General features: G+C 43.9%; 1 protein-coding gene and 1 long non-coding RNA gene across 7 annotated transcripts in view; one reads left to right on the forward strand and one right to left on the reverse strand.

The window, feature by feature from the left end:
- MSI2 (musashi RNA binding protein 2) overlaps positions 1-9,991 on the reverse strand; it is a 389,374-nt gene extending 379,383 nt beyond the window's left edge. For all 6 annotated transcript variants that reach the window (XM_059997135.1, XM_059997133.1, XM_059997134.1 and 3 more), the window contains exons 1-5: positions 9,918-9,991; positions 9,575-9,615; positions 9,164-9,245; positions 8,370-8,454; positions 4,518-4,559 (exon numbers count right to left, since the gene is read on the reverse strand). In XM_059997135.1, the coding sequence (XP_059853118.1) occupies positions 4,518-4,559; positions 8,370-8,454; positions 9,164-9,245; positions 9,575-9,615; positions 9,918-9,979 (312 nt within the window). In that variant the 5' untranslated portion in view covers positions 9,980-9,991. The remainder of the gene's footprint in view (positions 1-4,517; positions 4,560-8,369; positions 8,455-9,163; positions 9,246-9,574; positions 9,616-9,917) is intronic.
- A 374-nt stretch (positions 9,992-10,365) lies between these two features.
- Positions 10,366-20,470, forward strand: LOC132414233 (uncharacterized). The gene is made up of 3 exons (XR_011246258.1): positions 10,366-10,911; positions 11,655-11,757; positions 19,294-20,470. It is a non-coding gene; the product is annotated as an uncharacterized lncRNA (long non-coding RNA).
- The last annotated feature ends 382 nt before the right edge of the window (positions 20,471-20,852 follow it).

Below are 20,852 nucleotides of genomic sequence, written 5' to 3' on the forward strand. Positions count from 1 at the left end.
ATCGTAATTTTTCTTATTCCACACAAATAAGTCTATAATAATAGTATCAGCAGACCTTTGCCGGGTGCTACTTGGTGCCAGGCTACCGGCAAAGACTTCTGCATTCCTCTTGAAAACAGCTCCAGGGACTTCCCTGGTGGTCCAGTGGCTAAGACTCTGCACTCCCAATGCAGGGGGCCCAGGGTTCGATCCCTGGTCAGGGAACTAGATCCCACATGCATGCCGCAACTAAGAAGCCCACGTGCCGCAAGTAAACATGCTGCAACGATGATCCCGCGTGCCACAATGGAGACCCAGCACAGCCTAAATAAATAAATATTTTTGAAAAAAGAAAACAGCTCCATGTGGGGTGCTCCACGATCCCAGTTTTAAAGGGGAGGAAACTGAGGCTTGGCGGGCCCGAGGTGATTTGCCCAGGGTCACCCAGCTGTGACCAAAGGCAACTGGAGATAGGCTGAACAAATGACATCTCTCTTGATAAACAGATAAGGTTCCGGCCTCGAAAAATGAAGGAGGAAAATGGTAATCAGGGGAGTGGGGAATGCTTTATTATACATGAGGGTAATTAAGGCAGATGGTGAGTTGCGCCCAGACTCACTCTTGCCCCAAGATGCTAGGCTGTCTCTTGGTTTCTCCACACAAGAAAAAGAACCCAAAAGCTTGAGCAAAATTCTTCCAGGTAGCCAACACTCCTGCCCAAAAAGACCGACAAAAGGATATGACATGATTGATCTCAATCATCCCCATTTCTCCAACGGCTTCAAATTAAGTCATCTTTTTAGAGCAGCATGACCACTTTAATCTTTAAAGATAGAGGGGAGGGAAACTCTTACATATTTTACCAAATGAAGTCATCATCCGGAGAAATAGAAAGATACAGAACAGACCTATCTTCTTCTGATCAAAATGTACTTCACTAATTAACGGCCACTAGTCTCCAAAGAGCTTCCCCTCGACTAGTTAATAATGCCCATTATACTTCACTTGAGATGTGAACATTTCTATCGCAAAGAGGGAGAGATGAACTGCAGGATTCAAAACCCTTCCTTGGGTTGCTCGTTAAAATTCTCGTCAAAACAGATTTTTATTTATGTGATACATTAAAGAATATTATGACAGTCCTAATATGAAATCTGTTCTTCGCTGCCGTGGATTTTCTTTTGTATTCAGTTACAGTTTCTTTCCACCAGTCTTGTTTTAACACCTCCACGGAATATTTCTCTGGCAAGTGTTAGCACGGAGGGACGGCCAGAGAGCAGAGAAATGAATCTTAACTGAGAGACACGGTGACGCATCATTGACAAGCTCTACACCCAGTCTCCGAGGAGAGGCACAGCTCACCTTGCCACTGAGACCCTAACGCAAACGCACACAAGTTTTACTGGAGACAATAAATAAACAAGGCTTGAGTTAACGTTCTACTCTCCTGCCAGCTGGGTTTTGGCCTCCAACACTCCCTTCAGTCTGAAATCCCCCTGGTCGGACTCAAATTCTATCGGAAAATAACCGTTGACAAGGAAGACGCTCTCTCCACACCCTGCCCCAGTTCCCAAGCACCACACCCCATCCTCAGCCCCAGAACCCTCTGAAAGATGCCCTGAGGGCTGGATGTTGGGGCACACCAGTGTCACACAATGGTATGACATCACAGGGGTTGGCGAATCACCCAACCACGGAACCTCGAGGTCCGGAGGTGCCGGCTGTGGTTCCGTTCCACACAGCCTGGTGACCGCTCAGAGCGACTCCACCTGCGTACCCCTCGGGGCCCCCGCAGGACAAATGCCGGGAGAGGGCCCAGTTCTGGAGCCAGGTTACACCACTTCTCAACCCAGCTGTGCCTTGGTTTCCTCATCCAGAAAATGGAGGCAACACCAGCAGCCACCTCACAGGGCAGAGGTGAATACGAGTACTCATCGTGTCCCTACCACAGTGCCTGGCACACAAACTCAATTAACACTGTCATTATTACTAGACCTCTCACAGGAGTAGTGTGAGGGCCTCACAAAAATAACAAGAAAAACATTAGGTAACTAAACCAGAATGGAAAAGAATACATATATACGTACACACACGCACATGTACAACTGAATCACTTTGCTGTACGCCAGAAACTAACGCAGCCCTGTAAATCAACGGTACTTCAATAAAAGAAATTTAAAAGACTAAAACAGCAGATCCCACATGTTTTATCATACGCTAGCTCTTTTTTTAGGCACTTTACCTTTCTTCATTTATTTACTTCTCACCAAAACTCAATGAGATAGGGAAACTGAGATTTGAGGAAGTTGAAGGATTTGCCCAAATTCACAGTTAACAAGTGGCACAGCTGGGATCCAAACACAGGCTGTTAAGCTTGAAAACAACAACAACGGTGATTAAACCAACAGTAATGATGCTGGTGAGGATGAGAATGCTAATTCTCAAGGCCCTGACCCTGTGCCAGGCTCTTTTACCCTTCACGACCCCCTTCTGAGGGCGTGACTGTCATCACTCCCATTTTACAGATAAGCAAACTGAGAGTAGATGATTTCTCAGTGTTGCAGGACCTGGGATTCAGATGGAGATAGTGGATAGGAAAGTTCCCTGTAAAGTAACGTGTGTCATAAAAGGTACTGTTATGAAATTCCTAGAATTCCATGGAAAGATGTCCTTCCCCAACTGGTGTAATGTTAGCTCACATCCAAAAGTCTGATGATTCACCTAAGCCAACCCAGACTCCGGGGTGGGGGGCACACTTTGACAAGTTTGAGAAATATTGCCTCGTTTTTAAGTTCAGTGCATCCGTGAAAAGCCAAATGCCAGAGTATATTAAAATAAAATATTGTCCTCCTGGTTTTAAAAAAAAATGGGGGGTTGGGGAGGAGCAGCAAGGGAAAGGAGAAAACAGGTCAAACCCATGGTTTGACCAAGTCAGGGATTTTTCCAGTTTCCCTCTAGGGTAATCTGATCCGAGTTCTCGGTGATCAAATGACTAACCTGGAAATTTGAAGATTCACATTTATGGAAGAAACAGCAATTCTTCCAAACTGAGGAAACACTGCTAATCCTGGAAGCCTTCTGAAATGTCAAGGATCATACACAGTTTGGAAAGCAACCTTTAAACACTTAATACGGTCCCAAAGTTTGTGCTCAGTACAGAAATAATCTAACCTCTTTGGTTCATTAATTCTTATTATTTGCTTAAGCTTTAGGGGGAAAAAATGCCTAAAGAAAATATTTCACTATTTTTGTTTAAGGATTTGTGTTTCCTTCGAAAGAGGGAAGGGGAAGGGAACGGAAGGGAAGGGAAGGGAACGGAAGGGAAGGGAAGGGAACGGAAGGTAAGGGAAGGGAAGGGAAGACATGGAAGAAAGAGGGGGGAGAGAGAGAGGGAAGGGAGGGGGGAAGAGAGGGAAAGAGGAAGGGAAGGAGGCAGGGAAGGAGGAAGGAAGGAAGGAGGGAATCACATGGCAGGCTCCAACCTGAAATTCTCAAAATACCGTCCACGACAGCCAACTATTTCTTCATTAATGTACAGAACCATTCCTTCCTTTGCACGGCTCAAAGGTTCCACTTCTGGGAGACCATGCTTAAAGAAATAAACTGAATTTGCTAAAACCACAGCACTATCCCTTTATGACCTACAGTCAAACGCTTCACCTTTTCCCCTTTCCCTTGAAAGAGCGCCAAGACCACAAGATGCGGAAAAAGTATTTCTTCCGGTATTACCCGGGGAAGAAAAAAGTATAATTAAAAAGTGCAAATTTAGTGTGGAAGCCATAGGCCCTTTAAATTTCACCTTAAGCTTTATGCAGCTGTGATTTTGTGGCCACACCTGGCAAGCTCAGTGAAAATTATGTTAACTACACACTTGGGAAAAGGTGAAGGCCTAGCTCAAGCCTTTCAGCAAGCCTTGTAGTACCACTCCTACAAAGGGACAACGTTTCCAGCACTTCTCCGCCCAGGCACCAGCACCTGCACCAAAGAGTAGCACTGCTGGCTTCAAGTATGCCCAGATTTACCCAACCTACCTGAAACCAATACATCCAAACACTTCCTGTCAGATTGAGGGCTTCATGGGTCTACAAAGTTGTTTTTCCAAGAAAGGACAAGCTGTTTACTTAAATTCTACTCCCCTCCATAAACTCTAAGTTGTAAGACCTCAGAAGAGTACCCTCCAACAAAGAGTCACGAGTAAATATCCAACTTTTCCTGATATAATCTCAGCGATGCTTAAAAAATAAATAGAACACTTGCATAAATATTGCAACAGATGGAGCTATGTCCTCCCAGGAAGGATCGGGCTTGCCCCTGCCCCCAGCTGGATGCTCAGAACCCACCTGGGGACAGCTGACTTGCAGACGCACGGTGATTTCACAGAGCGCCTGCCCTGGCCTCTCCACAGCCACGTGCTGATACCCTGAAGAAACGGTGTGCACCAGGTTTCAACGCTTCCTTGCCAGTGCTCTGTTGGAAACTTGAAATCCTTGGCAACCACCTCGGAGTGCTAAAATCCTATTACTGATTCTCCCACTTACCTTGGGTTGCGCTCGACGAGGAAATGCAACTTTGGGGTCAATCTGGGGAAAAAATGCAAAAGCAGGAGTCAGCTGCATGTCTTTGAGGGAAGAAAAACAATTCTGACTAATCACCTAGTTATTAATCACTCATTTCTCAGGCTTTTAACCCAGCTTTTAGTAACTTCTCAGGCAACTTAAAAGCTTCCTTAAAGTTTGATCTAAACTGCAACGGTCTCTCCCAAAATGTAACGAACACAGTGAGCCTTTCTGAAACATCCCACCATGAATTTCAATGTGTAATGCTGTAACACACCAGATCTCATGTGTTCTTATTCAGGCAAGGGCTTTGCTTGCATTAGGGCTTCATGCATCTAATTTGCAATGCATGGCTGGGAGAAAAGATGAGAACATCATCACTGAAAAAAAAAAAAAATCATAACCTGAAATTTACATGGAAGACCCTTCCAGCAGCACGGAACTGGATGGTAGTTCTTCTCCTCAATGATAACTAAACAACACAGGTGGGGAAGGGGATTCCAAAATTTTTTTAAGTCAACAATGTCCAAAAAACTCCCCATCAACATGCAACACCATGCTCTGCTTGAATTAATTCACTCATCTTGGCAAAAGTAAATTACCTAAGATAAGTCAAAAGGATAGTTCTTTCTGTAGTTATACCTCAAAAGAAAGCAGGTGTCAAAAACTACAGAACCTGAGTGGGTTCTTAAAAATAATAAATTAAAATAAATGGAAACATCGGAGATAAATGCACCTGGATTTTCAAAATCACAGGGGGTAAAAATCTATGAGCAACCTAAACCCATATTAGAAAAGTAAGGCTGTTATGGGGAGAGGATAAAAAAAAAAAAAAATTACTGAAAAAAAGCAGTCAGAATCTAGTGCAACACTTAGGATATTCCCGCTACCCCAACCCCAGTCTGAACGGAAAAACTACCAGTACACCAGATCAGACATCTGCAGATCTGAATCAGGGACTGGCTTTAAAACTCTGAACAATTCCCACAGAAGCATTTGAGTCTAATAGGCTGATTTGGGGGGGGTAAAGTTGTTGGACAGAAAATATGGGTAAGGAAAGAATGAAAAAAATATTCCCATTGTTAGTTTTCATTAGTTTTCTAAATGTCACAAATCTCTGGGTAAAATTCAACACGGAGCGTGGCATGAATACAGCTACAAGTTATTTATTTATCCGCTTTGGCTTTCATATTAAAATTTTCCCCTTTTAAAATGTAAATCTCAACCTTGTTTTCAGTTCTGCCATGGGGGGCGGGGGCGGGGAGAGTAATGCTTTGGGAAAAAGCACAGAGGAGGGGGAAAGTCACACCAGAGCTAACTCTGTTCCCAGACTTAACAGCCCCTAGGACCTAACCAGTAAGACATAAAGATTTACCACTTTTATTAAGGTAGTTTAAAGACCTCATAAAAGTCTGCAGCATGTTTTCCACCTTTAAACATCACCTGAGAAATGAGAGATTACTTTGCAAAAACTAAAACAGACAAAAATCTCTGATCTAGTAAACTACCCTTTCGTGGAGATTAACATTACCACAGCTACAGGTATATTCAGCACAGACTAGGAGCTGTCGACAGGAGAAATACAACAGGTGTGGATTTTCCATTCTGTTGACCAAACGTAAGACAGATGTGTCTTTTCATAAACACTCTCCCAAAGTTTTTTTTTTTTTTTTTTAGCTGATCAGCACACAACTGCAATAATAAGTCACCTTGTTTGTGGGGTAAAAGGTGCGGGACGTGTCAGAGGTGAGGGAGCCAGAGGAGAGCAGGGAGAAGTAAAGAAAGCAGACCGCTAAAAAATTATATAGATCTACAGTTACAAAACTCGAAGCCAATTCAGAACTCCTGTATAGGGTATTGCGGTAACAGCGTGTTATATACCACAATGAGAGATCTTCTGTGGGCCAAGTGTACACGCTGAGATCTTAAAAGGAGACGACGGGTCGAGAGAAGTAAGGCAAATCCCAACCTTTTGTACATCCCTGTCAACTGTTTTTTAAAAACGAACGAAAAAGAAAACTACCAAAAATGAAAACATTAGTTAGTTAAGTACAACTCTACTTACTGTAGCTACAAATCCTCTAGGAAAAGACTAGGGTACTATTTTGGATGTGAATGGCCGTTACCTAAACAAAGCTTTTAAGGTAACAGTAAACAAGATCCTCGTTTCCATGTCAATAAACCAACCGCTTCTGCCTCCGGCACTGAACGTTGAAACAAAGTCAAAAGCTAGGTTATACTAAATAATAGTGACCAAAACATGTCTACAAACAATTAGTGAGGGAAAACTGCAGGCGCTGCATCTGATACTGAGGGAGATGACCCACCAGACACAACAGAAATCAAATACTATTAATACTTCTCCCACCCGGGATGGACTGAGGGGTGAATAATAAATTCCCGAATTTGCCTTGGAATATCTTTCCTCTTTAATTTTACTAGCTTTTTGAACTGTCTAGCCAAGAAGTCAAAGAGATAAAAATTCTTCAGACATCCGTTATCACCCTGCAAACGACTGTCCCTGAAATTAAATGATCTGAAAGTGCAAAAAGGCTGGGCCACGAGCTAGGACAAGTTCAGTGCAATTAATAAAGCAACTTAAAGTGTGGGCCTCTTTTTTTTGGGGGGGGGGCGGTGGGGGGAGAGGAGGCATGCACCTGACCTCTGATCAGAGAAAAAGGGTAAATTTGCAAAATCAATTCAAGGGTACCAAAGGTGGCCAGGTTCTCGTCTTCTCTGCCATTCAGTGTTAAAGCCAAAAGGGACATGAGAAGATCACTTGTTCCACTCCTTTATTTTACAGAAGAGGAAACTGAGGCCTAGAGGCAGGGAACAACTTGCCCAAGCTCTGCACTGGCAGCTGGGACTAGAGAGAGATTCCCCACCCCACCCCACCCCTACCCCGGCCCCCATCCCACTCACCCACCACAGAGAGGTGAAGTCCCCAGCAGCCCAGCACTGTATCCCAAAGTCACCTCCAGGCCCCTGCCTTAAGGCGGATGAATAAAAACCGTGGGGAAATTCTAGTAGACAAGGAAGGCAGGAGAGCCACAATAAAATGCTACGAACTCCCCTTCTTCTCCCCCATTAAATGTATTATTATACACTGATACTTTCTTCCCTTCCTCTTCTGACCTTAGAGACTTTTATCCCCTCAACAATGGACTTTAAAACCTTCTAATGCTGTAAAAGTACCCACACTCAAAGGATCTGAAAAAGAAAAGAAAAAACAAACAAAAAAAAAAACCACTTTGAAACCCAAGACCTTATCAGCCTTAGATTTCACACCATCTGGAGTCACCCACTGGATGCCCAGCTTGGATCTGGGAGGTATCCTTTCCTTCTCAAACCACATTCCAAATCCGAAGTGCCCAAGAGGAACCTGTTGCCTGGACTGTGATTAGTGCCCCCTCACCTCCTCCTGTCCCCAGTCCCCCTCGGCCATGAAGCAAGTTGTGCCTTCTAAGAGCCGATTCCCACAGCCACAGTTGGTAACGCGGGCTGGGCTCGGCTGACAAAGAAAAGTTGCCTCTGATCGGTGGTGGAGTTTCTTCGCAGGGTCCTCTGGCCCGGAAGATAGCCTCTCCCCAAGCCGACCCCTCCCCCAAGCCTAGGCCTGGCAGCATCTGGGGCTGCAGTGGGACGGGCTCTAAAAAGAAAACCCCAAATCCAGCCTTTGCGGCAAACTTTAGGACCGACTTGCAACCTCTGCTTCAAAGTACCCAGTTCTCAGCACAGAAGCAAAAGAAGACACTGTCTCTTTAAATTGGGCTGTCAATGCCCAGATCGGTCCTGAAAAGGGGCAAACAACAACAACAAGGAAAAGCAACCTACCGTCTTGGAATCTAACTCGTGGTGGGGCTGACCTAATACTTTATCTACACTTGCTGGGTCTGCGAACGTGACGAAACCGAAGCCTCTGAAATGAGACAAAGAGGGAGAAAAACAAACAAGAAAATGTGACACCATCGAGAGCAACAAGGAGCGAGCCCTAATGCAGAACAGAGAGCAAAGTTGCCCCCGCTCACCCCCACTCCCCACCCTCCCCACCCCCTCCTGCCTACAGCCCTCGGCCTCGCAAGGAAACACATCAAGGTTAATGGGGGAAGTGGAACGGGGGCAGGGCGGGTGGAGGTAACTTGGAGAACGCTGGTGTCTCCACTCTTTCGCCACCCCAGTCTCTCTCCTCCTCCTCCCCTTCCCTTTCTTTAACGCTTTGTTTTATTCCGAAGAAACCCAGGCACTTAGAGAAGATCCAACCAGCTTTCTAAAGGGGCTTAAGAGTTCGGGGAGTTGGGAGTGCGGGGGAAGCATACATTAAAAAAAACAAAAAAAACAACTATGTGGAAAGTGAATGAAGCTGAATGTCATTTGAAACAGGAGAAAAAGAAGCGACGGGAAAATGACTTAAAGCGGAGATGTGGGCATCTGTGTATCCAGAATTCAGCCCCAATTAACAATAACCTTTGGGGTTAATGGAGGAGGGGGGAGGATGGAGCGACGTTCGAAACCAGCCACATGCCTGAGCCCCGTTCTAAATCCGCTTAGCTACTTCCGAAGACACCTCCAAAAATAACACTTAAACTTTGTTCTAAAATAAAGACAAAATCCAGAAGGGAATGCTTTACCTGGAGCGTTTCGTAGTGGGATCCCTCATGACCATACATTCTCTAATTTCTCCAAATTTGCTAAAATAGTCTCTAAGGCTATCTGTAGGGAGAGAAAGAGAGAGATTGGGGGGGGGGGGGGAGAAGGTGTGGAAAAAAAAAAAGCAATGCAAATTTTGATCAAGGACAAAAACCAAAAGTAGTTTTCTGTTGTTATTCTGGGTTGTTTTTTTTTTTTTTGCACACGCGGGGGAAATTCGGCAACAGAGGTCGCGTAGAGGGCTCGGAAAGGATTTGCTATTTAAAAAAATAACCTTGCACAGGAGAAGTGGGGAGCCAATGGCGAGGGGGGGGCTCCTACACCGGGATAACAAAGAGCAATAAAGAAGCCAAGAAGGGGGGGACCCAGGCGTCCCCCCCTCCCTCCCTTACCTGGTGAGGTCTGCCAGCTCAGTCCACCGATAAACATTTTACTAGAGGGAGAAAACATAACAGAAGTGAGCACCGATGTCAGATCGGCCATTTTGACGTGTAACTTACAAAAGCTAAAAGGAAAGCGGGGAGGGGGGGGAGCGAGCGAGCGAGAGCGCGGAGGTGGGGTGGGGGAGAAGGTGACGGCGAAATGCAATCCAAAGGTGTGTAACTTCCACGGGGGGGGGGGGGGCGCGCGGGAGGGGGGGGGCGCGGGAGATGCCCGGCTCCGCGCACCGCCGTCCCCGCCGCTGCAAGGAGAGCGAGCCCGAGGCGGCGCGGTGGGCAGCGGCTGGAAACTTACCCGGGGTCGTGCTGGGAGTCGTTGGCGCTGCCCGAGGTGCCTTGGCTCCCATTTGCCTCCATATCTGAGCCCCCCCGCCCCCCCACCCCCAAAAAACCGAGCCCCACAGCGATCGGAGCGGAGCGGCGGCCGGCTCCGAGCCCCGAGATCTCCCGCTCCCTCCTCCCCCTCCTCCTCCCCCCCGCCCGGGCTCCTCCGAATCTCTCTAAGAGCGGCGGAGCCGGGGCAGCGGCGAGAGCCGTCACACGTGGGCTCGGCTTAGCTCAGCCCCGCTGCTCGCACACCCCCCGTCCCCGCCCCCCCGGCCCATCCCCACCTCTCCCCCTCCTCCTCCCCACCCCCATCCCCTCCTCCTCCTCCCCCTCCTCCGCGGCGCACGTGGGGCGGAGTTCTAGAACGTCGTGTAACCAATGCCGGTGACGTCACGCACCCCGGTGCGGCCCCCGCCTGCCCGCGCGCGCACACTCTGCCCCCCGCTGCCCGACCCACTGGGGCGGTGCGCGAACCCCGCGGCCCGAGGAGCCCCGCCTCCGGGGGGGCCGAGCCAAGGGGAGCGCACCCCGACTTCCCTGGATCACATGGGCTGCGGGGGGCGGGTGGATCGGGGGAGGGGGAGGCGCGGGGAGCTCGCCGCGGCTCCACACTGGGGCAGGGGAGAAGATGCCCCCCACCCCTCTAGTTCGGCCTCTCCATTCAAGTTCCCCGGACCCGGCCGCCAGGATCCGGGATGGCAACAGCCGCCTGCCCGGCTCTGCGCCCTTTTTCCAGCCACCGCGCAGAAATTTAGGTCAAGGACGTCGGGATCAAATCCAAACCCTGGCGCTCCTCGGGCAGCCGCCGAGACCCCCCAGGATCGCGGGGCTTCAGGATTGCGGAGACTCTCCCGCACAAACACCAGCCACAAGTTTTATTTTCCTTTCGCGCTGGAAGTTCTCTCTGGCTCTCGCTCCGCACCGGCACGTCTTGCGCGGCTCCCCGCCCTTACCCGGCAGAGGTACGAATCCTTGCCCGGGAAAGGTTATTTTGGAACTTTGAGGAAACTGTCGCGATTCCAGTGGTGAGAAAATGCCGAAGAAAGGGTTTCCGCGTTAATCATAAGGCGCTTAAAAAATATAATAGCATAGGGTTATAGAGGTCAAGGTCAAATGATCGGAGTTCAAATCAAAATTTTTTATATAGAGAGAAATAATTTGGGAGCATCTCTGGGAGGGCCGGGAAGGATGGTTATTTCAGGAAACCCCTCTCCAACCCGTTTGTTATATATATGTTATTGTTTCTATGCCGAGGTAGTAAAATGCATGAGATGTGAATAGCCCAAGCCCCCCACCATCTGGGGATGTAGCTGAGGGTGGCAGAAGGCTTCCAACACACACCCCCGCCACCTTGGGAGCAGTGTGGTGTGGCACAGGTCCTGGCACACAGTAGGTGCTTAATAAATGCTGACTTTTATCCTTTCCCGCGCTGAAAATTCCTAAAAGACAATTTTGTAGCTACCCAAAAACATCGCCCACTTCTCCAGCAGATTTCAGGCCGGCTAAATTCAGGCTGGATTCAATCTGTGGGGTATTTAAAACAATAAGGATATAATTATCCTTATTGTTTTTAATTATTACAATAAATTGAGTTAATATGGCTTAAGGGGGCAACGTCATTGAGTATTTGTGGTTCATCAAATACTCAAATTAATGTTAAGCATGAACTGATGCCCAATTAACACTTTTCCACTAATTTTCGTAGGATTAGGATACAGTGGAATACACTCAACCCCAAAACGGTACCAAATCCGCTGTGGGTCTTTGAGAAATGGACTATTCGGAAAATACCAACATCAACCAAACCCGTGAGTGACCAGGCTCTTAATCTCCCTGTCTTCTAAATTGGGATAGTTCTTCCTTGACCGCATTGACAGGGTGAGGGGAGGGTCTGAAATCAACACATGGAAAAGTCCCTTTTTCATTGAAAGCCTATATGGGTTGTGCTTGCTAGCATATGATTTTTAGAAGGCACTTTAAAACTTTACACCAGAAGCCCAAGCATTTTCCAATTCACTCCAAGCTGCTTCCCAAGTCATCTGGGGTCCCATGTGTTGAAGAGCCAGTTGTTATTATGGTAATTGTTTATTATGACTATTCTCAATAACAAAATGCAGACAACAGAGCTAATGGGATTTTGTGGGGGATTTTTACGCTAGAACCACAGATCATCAGAGGTGGAAAGGCCTTTCCTGATCCACCCCCCTCATTTTACGTCAGGGGCCCAGAGGAACCAAGCTTACCAGGCTACACCCTACCCACCACCTGTCAGTTCCTTAGAGGAGCTCTGGCCATCAGTCCCATGCCCTTTGGCTCTGCTGCATGCATATTTATTCTGCCCTTAACAAGGTGAGAGTGGGGTGCCCTTGTTCCCTGTTGTAGACCTACACAAGCTGAACTGAATTAAATTGCGGGAGCTAGCCCTGCAGTTACAAAGAGGAAGTTAGATCTTAAATCACCAATTCTGCATTGTTTTTATTTATTTATTTTTAACTTATATGCAGTAACATTTACTCTTCTTGGTCTATAAGTCTGAGTTTTGACAAATGCATGGAGTCTAGTAACCATCACCATAAAGAGGTTACAGGAAGAGTCTCATTGTCCAAAATATTCACTCTTGCTGCTCTTAGTTTCTTATCATTATGCATTTCTCCTCCAGCTCACTCACTTAATGTAGCCCCTGGGTCAGGAGAATTCCAGGACCACATCAGTCCTCCACCCTCTTAAAGTTTCAACAGCCCATGACACTGTTGGACACTGCATTCTTTGTAACTCACTCTTCCCTTGGCATCCTTGATGCCCACATTCTCCTGCCTTTCCTCGTACGTCTCCTGCCTTTCCTCCTCTCTTTGCCCTGACTCCTCCACCTCTGCCTTTCCTTTAAATAGTGGTGTTCATTCTCTCCCCTAACTACACACCCTCTCTGGATGAGATCCCCTGAAGGATGGGTTAATTACCATCTACGTTCTGATGCCACTCAAATTAAAATCTCCAGCCTGCTCTCCCCACAGAACTCCAGGCTCTGGTTAATTTCCTATTCATCATTTCCACTTAGCCTTCCTTAAGTTACCCCAAACTCCACATTTCCAAAACCACATGCATGCTGGTTTCCCCTAAACCTGAACCTCTTTTAAAGTTTTCTCCATGAACAGAGCCCCAGCCATCTTAGAGACAAGGTTGACCCCTCTCCAGGTTGACACCTTCCCATGTGCAATCCATCATGAAGCTCTGTTGGTTTTACTTCCTCAATGTCTCTCAAATTCACCTTTCCTGCTACTGCATCTCAGATCTCCCACTGGAGCCCGTGCAGTAACCTCCTAAACGCTCTTCCCACACTCATTCTTACTCCACTAATATGCCTGGAAAGCATTCCCTGACCTCTCTGACCAGGTTGAATCCCCCTCGGTATGCACTGTTGTCCTGCCAGAATGCCCTCTGTGTACCTACCCTGTGTGATCATTTGCTTTATTGCTTATCTCTTCCACTAAGCCATAAGCTCCTGTCCACTTCTGCTCTCCAAGTATTAGCACAGTGCCTATTGGTGCATGGTTAACACTAAGCAAATATTTGTTGAACGAATGAAAGGATGAATGAATGAATGAAGGTCAACATCTAACTTCACTGTAGGCATTTTTGTATCCATGTCCATAAGTCAAATAGGCTGCAGTTTTCCCTTCTCATACTGCCCTTCTCTGGTTATACTGGCCTCAAAAAATGAACTGGTTCCTTCTTTTTCCATTTTCTCGAACAGTGTGTATAAAATTGGAATTATGTGTTCCTTGACTGTTTGGTAGAACTTGCCAGTAAAATGTCTGGCTCTGGGATAAACATTTCCTAGGTTGATTTTTATACTGATTCCATTTCTTTGATGGCTATGGGTGTCTTTAGGTTTTATATTCTTCCTGACTCAATTTTTGCTCATTATATTTTTCAGGGAAATTGTCCATACCAGCTAGGTTTTCAAATTTATTAACAAAATGCTGTTCATAGTTTTCTCTGAATATATTCTAATCTCTACTGCATCTATCCATACCCTTCATTTTTTTTCATTCCAAATATTATTGTATATGTATCTTCTCTTTTCTGGATCAGTTGTGTCAGAGACCTCCCTATTTTTATCTAGTGTTTCTTTCTACTTTCTACTAGTGTTTTCAAAGAATCAACTTTCAATTTGGTTAATACTATTTTTTGTTTCATTAATTTTCACTTTTATATACTATTATATATTTTATGTTCTTATGTCTAAGAATATATACCATATAGAAAATATAATCTAATCAGTGGTCCCCAACCTTTTTCTTTCCACCGTAGGGGGTGGGGGGAGGGATACGGTTCAGGGGCTAATGCAGTAATGGGAGCCGCAGTTGAAGCTTTGCTAGCTCACCCGCCGCTCACCTCCTGCTGTGCAGCCGGGTTCCTAACAGGCTTTGGACCACTAGCAGTCGGAGGCCCAGGGGCTGGGGACTCCTGATCTAATTGTGTATTGTTAATATATCATGTTATTTTCTTTGTTCTGTTCTCTGGATTTATTTTGTTGGCTTGAAAAGATTCTTGATGGCTTAAGTAATTAATTTTCACGCTTCGGTTTTCTTTTTTTTTTTTAACATTTAAGGCTACAGATTTCACTCCAAGTGCCACTGAAACTACATTCCACAAAATATGTAGAATTTTTATTACCATCCCAGGCGAAGAATGTTTAGATTTCTTCTTTGCCTCAATACATGTGTATTTTTACATTTCTAAACACAAGTTTTTGTTTTGGTTGTTAGTTATTTATGTCTAACTTAATTAAGGTCAGAGAGGTGGTCTGTATGAAGCACATTCTTTATTATTTGTTGAGATTTTGCTTTGGTAAATAGTTTTTATAAATACTCCATGTGGTTTTGAAAAGAATGTGTATATCTTATTTGTTGTATAGCATTCTGTATGAGTCTGTTAAATCAAGCTTGTTAATTACATCATCCAGATTTTCTTTAGCCTTACTAATATCTATCACTTTTTATAGTGGTACATTAAAATCTCCTTATATGACTGAATTTGCCAGTATCTACTGTAAATCTCTCAAACTTTGCTCTCTATATTTTAAAAGTATGTGATAAGGTACATCAAAAAGGGCTATGAAAATCTCATAGTATGACTGCATTTTTTTATTTTTTAACATGTTATTTCTCATTTTGCTTTATTTATTTTGAAGCTGTGTAATTAGGCGCATACAAGCTTAGATTTACTGTTTTCCTAGTGAACCATTTCTTTAACATATGCACAGATGATATTTAACCCTAGTGCTTTTTGCTTTAAAGTCTACTTCGCCTGCAATAAATATAACTACTCTCACTTCTAGCTGGCATTTTGTCTGGCATATCTTTTCCATCCTTTTACTTTCAACCTTTCTATGTCTTTGATTTTTAGGTAAGTCTCTTATAAACAGCATGTACCTGGATCTTATTTATTTATTTATTGGGTTGACTAGTAAGTTTAGTCCATTTACATTTAATGTAATTGCCAATATTTTTAATGAAACTTAGGGGCACAAAACTATATTAATCACAATCTCTGGCATAAACATACTATCATCATTAGGTATATCCATGGCCTTATTTTATTTTTTGATATTATGAACACTTGTAAACCTACTATTCAACTAGAGAACTAAAACAGTAACAGTGACTTGCAACTACTTATGTGCTCCTCCTCTACTGTTCCCCCACCTGAAGAAACCACCAGTCCCAAATCTTGTATTTATTATTCTTCTTTGCTTTTTAAAAAGTTTTATCAAAAAAAAAAGTTTTATCAAATTTTTATCATATACTCGGTTTAAAATTTTACAAAAATTTTCTGAGGAGGCCTATATTTCTTACTCAACATGGTATTACTAAGATTCAACTAGACTGTTGCTTCTGGCTGTAGTTCATTATTTTCCATAGTTGTATAAAATTCCATTTCATGACTGTCCCACAAATTAGCTTGTCCATTCTCCTGTCACAGGCCTTTGAGTTGTTCCAATTTTTTGCTGTTACAAGCAGCGGTGATAAGTAGTCTTATCTTCCAGTGTATGCGGGCAGAATTTTCTCTTTGGAGTGATTACTGCGTCATGAGATGTGTAAGTGTAAAACTTTACAGAATAATGCTAAACTGTTTTCCAAAGGTACTCTTGCAATTTGTACTCCCACTAGCAATGTATAAGACAGCCTGTTGATCTACTGATTTCTGACATTTGGAACTGATGTCTCATTTTCTTCTGTTTTCTCTAAGTTTTTCGTTTACTTCCTTCCTTTTCTTCTATTGAACTGATCAAGAATTCTTTACTGCCTTTTCCTCTTTAACTAGTTTAGGAGTTGTAAGGTATATTTCTATTCCTTTAGTGATTACTTTACAATTTTTAACATGTACACTTAATCCAGCCTCCCTGAAACTCTACAGTAAACAGAGAATTATTCAACTTCAATTACATCCTCCCTTTTACATGTTATTATTGCTTCTTATTTTAGACTCACCTGTTTTTATACCCCTAAATTTAATCACTACTGTCATTTTAGTTTTATACAGTCATTGTTTCGATTTGCTCATGTTTACCAATTTGTTCACCTTTGTTTCTAGCATGTTTTTCTCCCTTTCTTCTAGGTACCAGCCCTTTCCCTTGAAACATATCCTTCAGTAGTGTTTTTTTAGGGAGGTTATATGAGTGACGTGCTTTCTCTATTAGTATAAAATTGCCTTGTTTCACCCTTATCCTTGAATGATGATTTCTCTGGGTGTAAAATTCTAGATTGAAAGTTATTTTATCCTCAGCACTTTTATGAATATGTCACATCTTCTTGTTTTCTATTTATTGTTGAGACATTTGCTGTCAGTCTAAATATCATTCCTTTGTAGGTAATCTGTTCTTTCTTTCTGGTTTTAAGATTTTTCTCTCTTGTCTTTGACTTCCTGCATTCTTACCATGTGGTGTTCAGGTGTGAATTTCTTTTACTTACATGGTTCAAGATTCACTGCATACCCAAAATCTCAGGATGCAGGTTTTTGATCAAACCTGGAAAACTGTCAGCAGCTGTCTATGTAAATCCTGTCTCCCTTACACCCTCTCTATTCTCACCTTCTGGTGCTCATATTAGGTGTACAACGCACCTTCTCTTTCTATGCAACACAGCCTGAGCTTTTCTCTCAGACTTCCCATCACTTTGACTCTCTGTGCTGCTTCCTGGGCATTTTCTTCAGATCCATTTGCTATTTTTTCTTCAGCTGTGTCTAATCTGCTGTGTAACTCATCCACTGAGCTTTTCATTTCAATGACTATATGTGTCATTTCTAGAAGTTCTGTTTAGTTATCTTTCAAATCTACCTTTTTCTACAGTGTTATGTTATTTTCTCATGGTTCCAAATGTTCTTTTATGTTTTTAATAATTTTTTAACTTACTTATTTTATAGTCTGTCTGATAGTTCTGTTATCTGAGGTTCTTGGGACTTTTGTACCTACTACATCTTGGTTATGGTGGATTGTATCCGTGTATGTTCAGTAGTTTGGTGTTGGGTCAGTATTTTTATCTTTTTTTTGTTTCCACTTTAGGGTTCCTGGACCATAGAGGAAGGGTAAATTTCAGTCCCAGATTTACATGAGACTGGGCTGTAGTCCCAAATTCTCAGTGAAGACTTTTTTCTCCACTTTCAACTTATGCCAAGACAAATTTTCTTGTCTCCCTGTGCCACTAGGGAGATTTTTTTCCACTGAATTATTTCTATGATGATTCATCCCTTTCAAGGTCCCACATTTATTCGGGGATGTCAGTTCCATCTCCCCACTTTACTGGACTCAAACCACAGTCTTCTTTCCATTTTGATGCTCAGACTTCAGCCTTTCAAGGCCAACAAACCTGCCTGAGACCAGCTCCGCATCCTCCTCCTTGCTCACCATGCTAACTGTCATCTTTCTCTTGCTTCTGGCACTGGACGCCTTTCCTTGTTGTCCCATGAGCTCATTTCAATGGGTGTTTATTGCATCTTGACCAGTATTTATACATGGTTTATATTTATAAACCAGTATTTATAGTGGGAGGATTTTCAAGTTATTTAGTCTGCCATATTGACAGAAATGGAAACTCACTTCCATTTAATTTTTACCATCTTCCATTTCAAATGCATTTTTTCTTAGAATACCGTGGCATCTAGGATCTCTGAATAATTTTTCTTCTGAATAATCTTTTACGGGTGAGGCAGCATTGGAATTACCTCAAATGAGGCCAACATTGGGCAGTGTGACTATTCATTATAATCACCTGGGAACTTTAAACAATACTGATGCTTCCTTCCACCCACAAGATTCTGATTTAACTATTCTGGGGGACAGTGTGGGCAGTGATCTTTCTTAAAACTTCTCAACTGATTCTAATGTGTCACCAAGGTTGAACATGACTATTGGAAAACAGACTGATAAAAACAAACAGACCGTAATGATCCCTAGGCCCCTTCCCAGAATGTCTGATTTATTTTGCCTGAGGGGAGCCCCAGACATCTAACATTTCCCTGATGATTGCAGCAAGGGTTCAGAACTGATGAGTTACCTGGGTACATCCAGTCAGAAGGGAGGAGTCAACGTAACGTTAGAGCTGGAAGCACGAACAATCATCTAGTCCAGCGGTTCCTAGTGTCTGCACAGCCGCCCGTTGGACTCCTGGGGAGCTTTTTAATTTTACAGATTCCTGGAGGTTGTGACCTGGTAGATTTAATGTAAGGCCAGAGAGTCTTTTATTCCCCAGAGGACTGTGATGGCCAACTAAGTTTGGAAACCACTCAGGTAGCCCGTCTTGTTTTACAAAGGAGGAAACCAGCCCAGAGAGAAGCGTTTTTTCTCTCAAGGTCGCAGAGCTGATTAAGAAGAAAGCTGACTCCTACCTTCCAGTCTTGTGTCCATTTCATCCATTTCCAACAGAAAATCTCCTGCTGCTTTTAGAAGATCTTGGCCGGTTTAAAAGGGCAGATTCTGAACTTGTGTGCAGTGATTTCAGGAATGTGGGCTCTTCTGGTTTGTTTTGTGTGTGGATGGCACAGCAGAGAGGAAATAAAACAGTCTGCTGCCTCGCACGGAGGGTCTTCTAGTAGCCAGGTGACCTTGAGCGGATAAGCCACCCTCATCTGTAAACAGGGTCATGATGGTTTTAAAGTATCTTCACACATTCTTTAGTCCTCCTGTAAGAGGTGGCGTTGAATTCCCCTCACCCTGAGTGTGGTCTGTACTTAGTCACTGGCTTCTAATGAATAGAATGTGGGGGAAATGATGGCGGTTGAATTCCGAGGCTGGATCAGAAAAGGCACGCGCCCTCCGCCTGGCTCTCTCTCTCTGATCACTCTAGGGGAAGCCGGCTTTCACGCCGTCAAGATGCACAAGTAGCCTGCTAGAGAGGCCCACGTGGAGAAGAATTGCAGTTTCCTGTCAGCAACCCGAACTAACCTGCCAGGATTGTGAGACATCTTAACGGTGCATCTGCCGGCCCCAGCCATGCCTTCAGACGACAGCTACCCCAGCTCACATCTCAACAACTTCCCGAGAGACCTGGAGCCGGAACCTCCCAGCTAAGCCACTCCCAATTCCTGACCCTCAGATACTGGGTGAGACATTAAATACTGGTTTGAAGCTACTACGTTTGGGGCTAATTTGCTGCACAGAATAGACGATTAATACAGGGATACTTCAAAATGCACAAAAACGGAACTGCTTACTTCATAGGTTTGTGGCAGGATTCCTACACTAACAGTTCTGGAGTGCTTTAGTTAGACTCTAGCCAAATGAACTGCATATTAGATAGAAAGAAGTGATTGCATGTTATTAATGTTATCAGATTGCAACATATTTCATGTTCAATTACCTACAGTGCTCTTTCTGGAGCATTGCTTTGCTCATCTGCTTATCCCCACTGCACACTTAAAAAAGGTCGCTGTTAAGATATACAAGTATACGTAGGATTTAAATGTCTTGACTCAGTTACTAACCACCGCGAGCACGTTTTCAAATTGGAAAAGCGAGATCCATTTAAACTCTGTCTTCTTCGCAAAAGGCTCTTTGTTTACTTCTTAGTATTGCATTTTACCGGCAGGCCGAGCCCCTCTCTGATTGAAGAGTCCGTTCACTTTATCTGTCTCGGTAGCCCCACAAGCCTTACTGTTCAGAACAGACACGGCAGACTTCGCACCAAAAAAGCAAACCGTATTTTTAACCAGAAAATCTTTAATAAAATGAAGTTTTATTCATGAAAATTCCACCAAGCATAAATTCCCTGTCTAAAAGTAATGGGCCCTTTGTATTTCCCTTAAATAAATAAATAGCTTCTTTCCTCAAGAACTGACTTCTGAGCATGCTCTTAAATTCAGGGCTAGTTTGTTTTCTTCCAGGAAATAAAAAATAAGCATGTGTGTACAGATCCTAAGTCAGCCCTTCTAGAAATGTATAATATGGGAAAGCCAAGATGGTTTCTTTCTAACAGTCATAACTAGAGGTATACAGTACCTGGAAAAGACATGAAAAAAGGCAGAGGGTGTGAGGCTGAGAGAAAGTGAAATTACATTTTCAAACACTCTTTACTGATCTAACGCACAAATATCTGTAATTTATTTACTCCTATAACCTTGTTTGATATATTTAGAGACATGAAGTTTTCCTTTATTTAAATGATGGAGAAAATACATTTTGTTTCATTATTTCTTTTCCAAACTGGGGATGGAAATGCAAAAAGCTCCCTAATGGAGTGGGGGGGAGTGTTTAGCCGTTTCCATTTCCACATTGGACACAGCTAGACACCTAGTGTGTGGTTGTACTTTGTTCCCTCTGCCTTCTTCTGTCCTCATCTCCAACTCAGAATTACCACGCCAACCAGGGCAAACGCTCCCTACATGCCTAGCTGAATAAGAACACTTA

The sequence above is a fragment of the Delphinus delphis genome, chromosome 19 (assembly GCF_949987515.2).
Source record: "Delphinus delphis chromosome 19, mDelDel1.2, whole genome shotgun sequence".
Taxonomy (NCBI): Eukaryota; Metazoa; Chordata; class Mammalia; order Artiodactyla; family Delphinidae; genus Delphinus; species Delphinus delphis.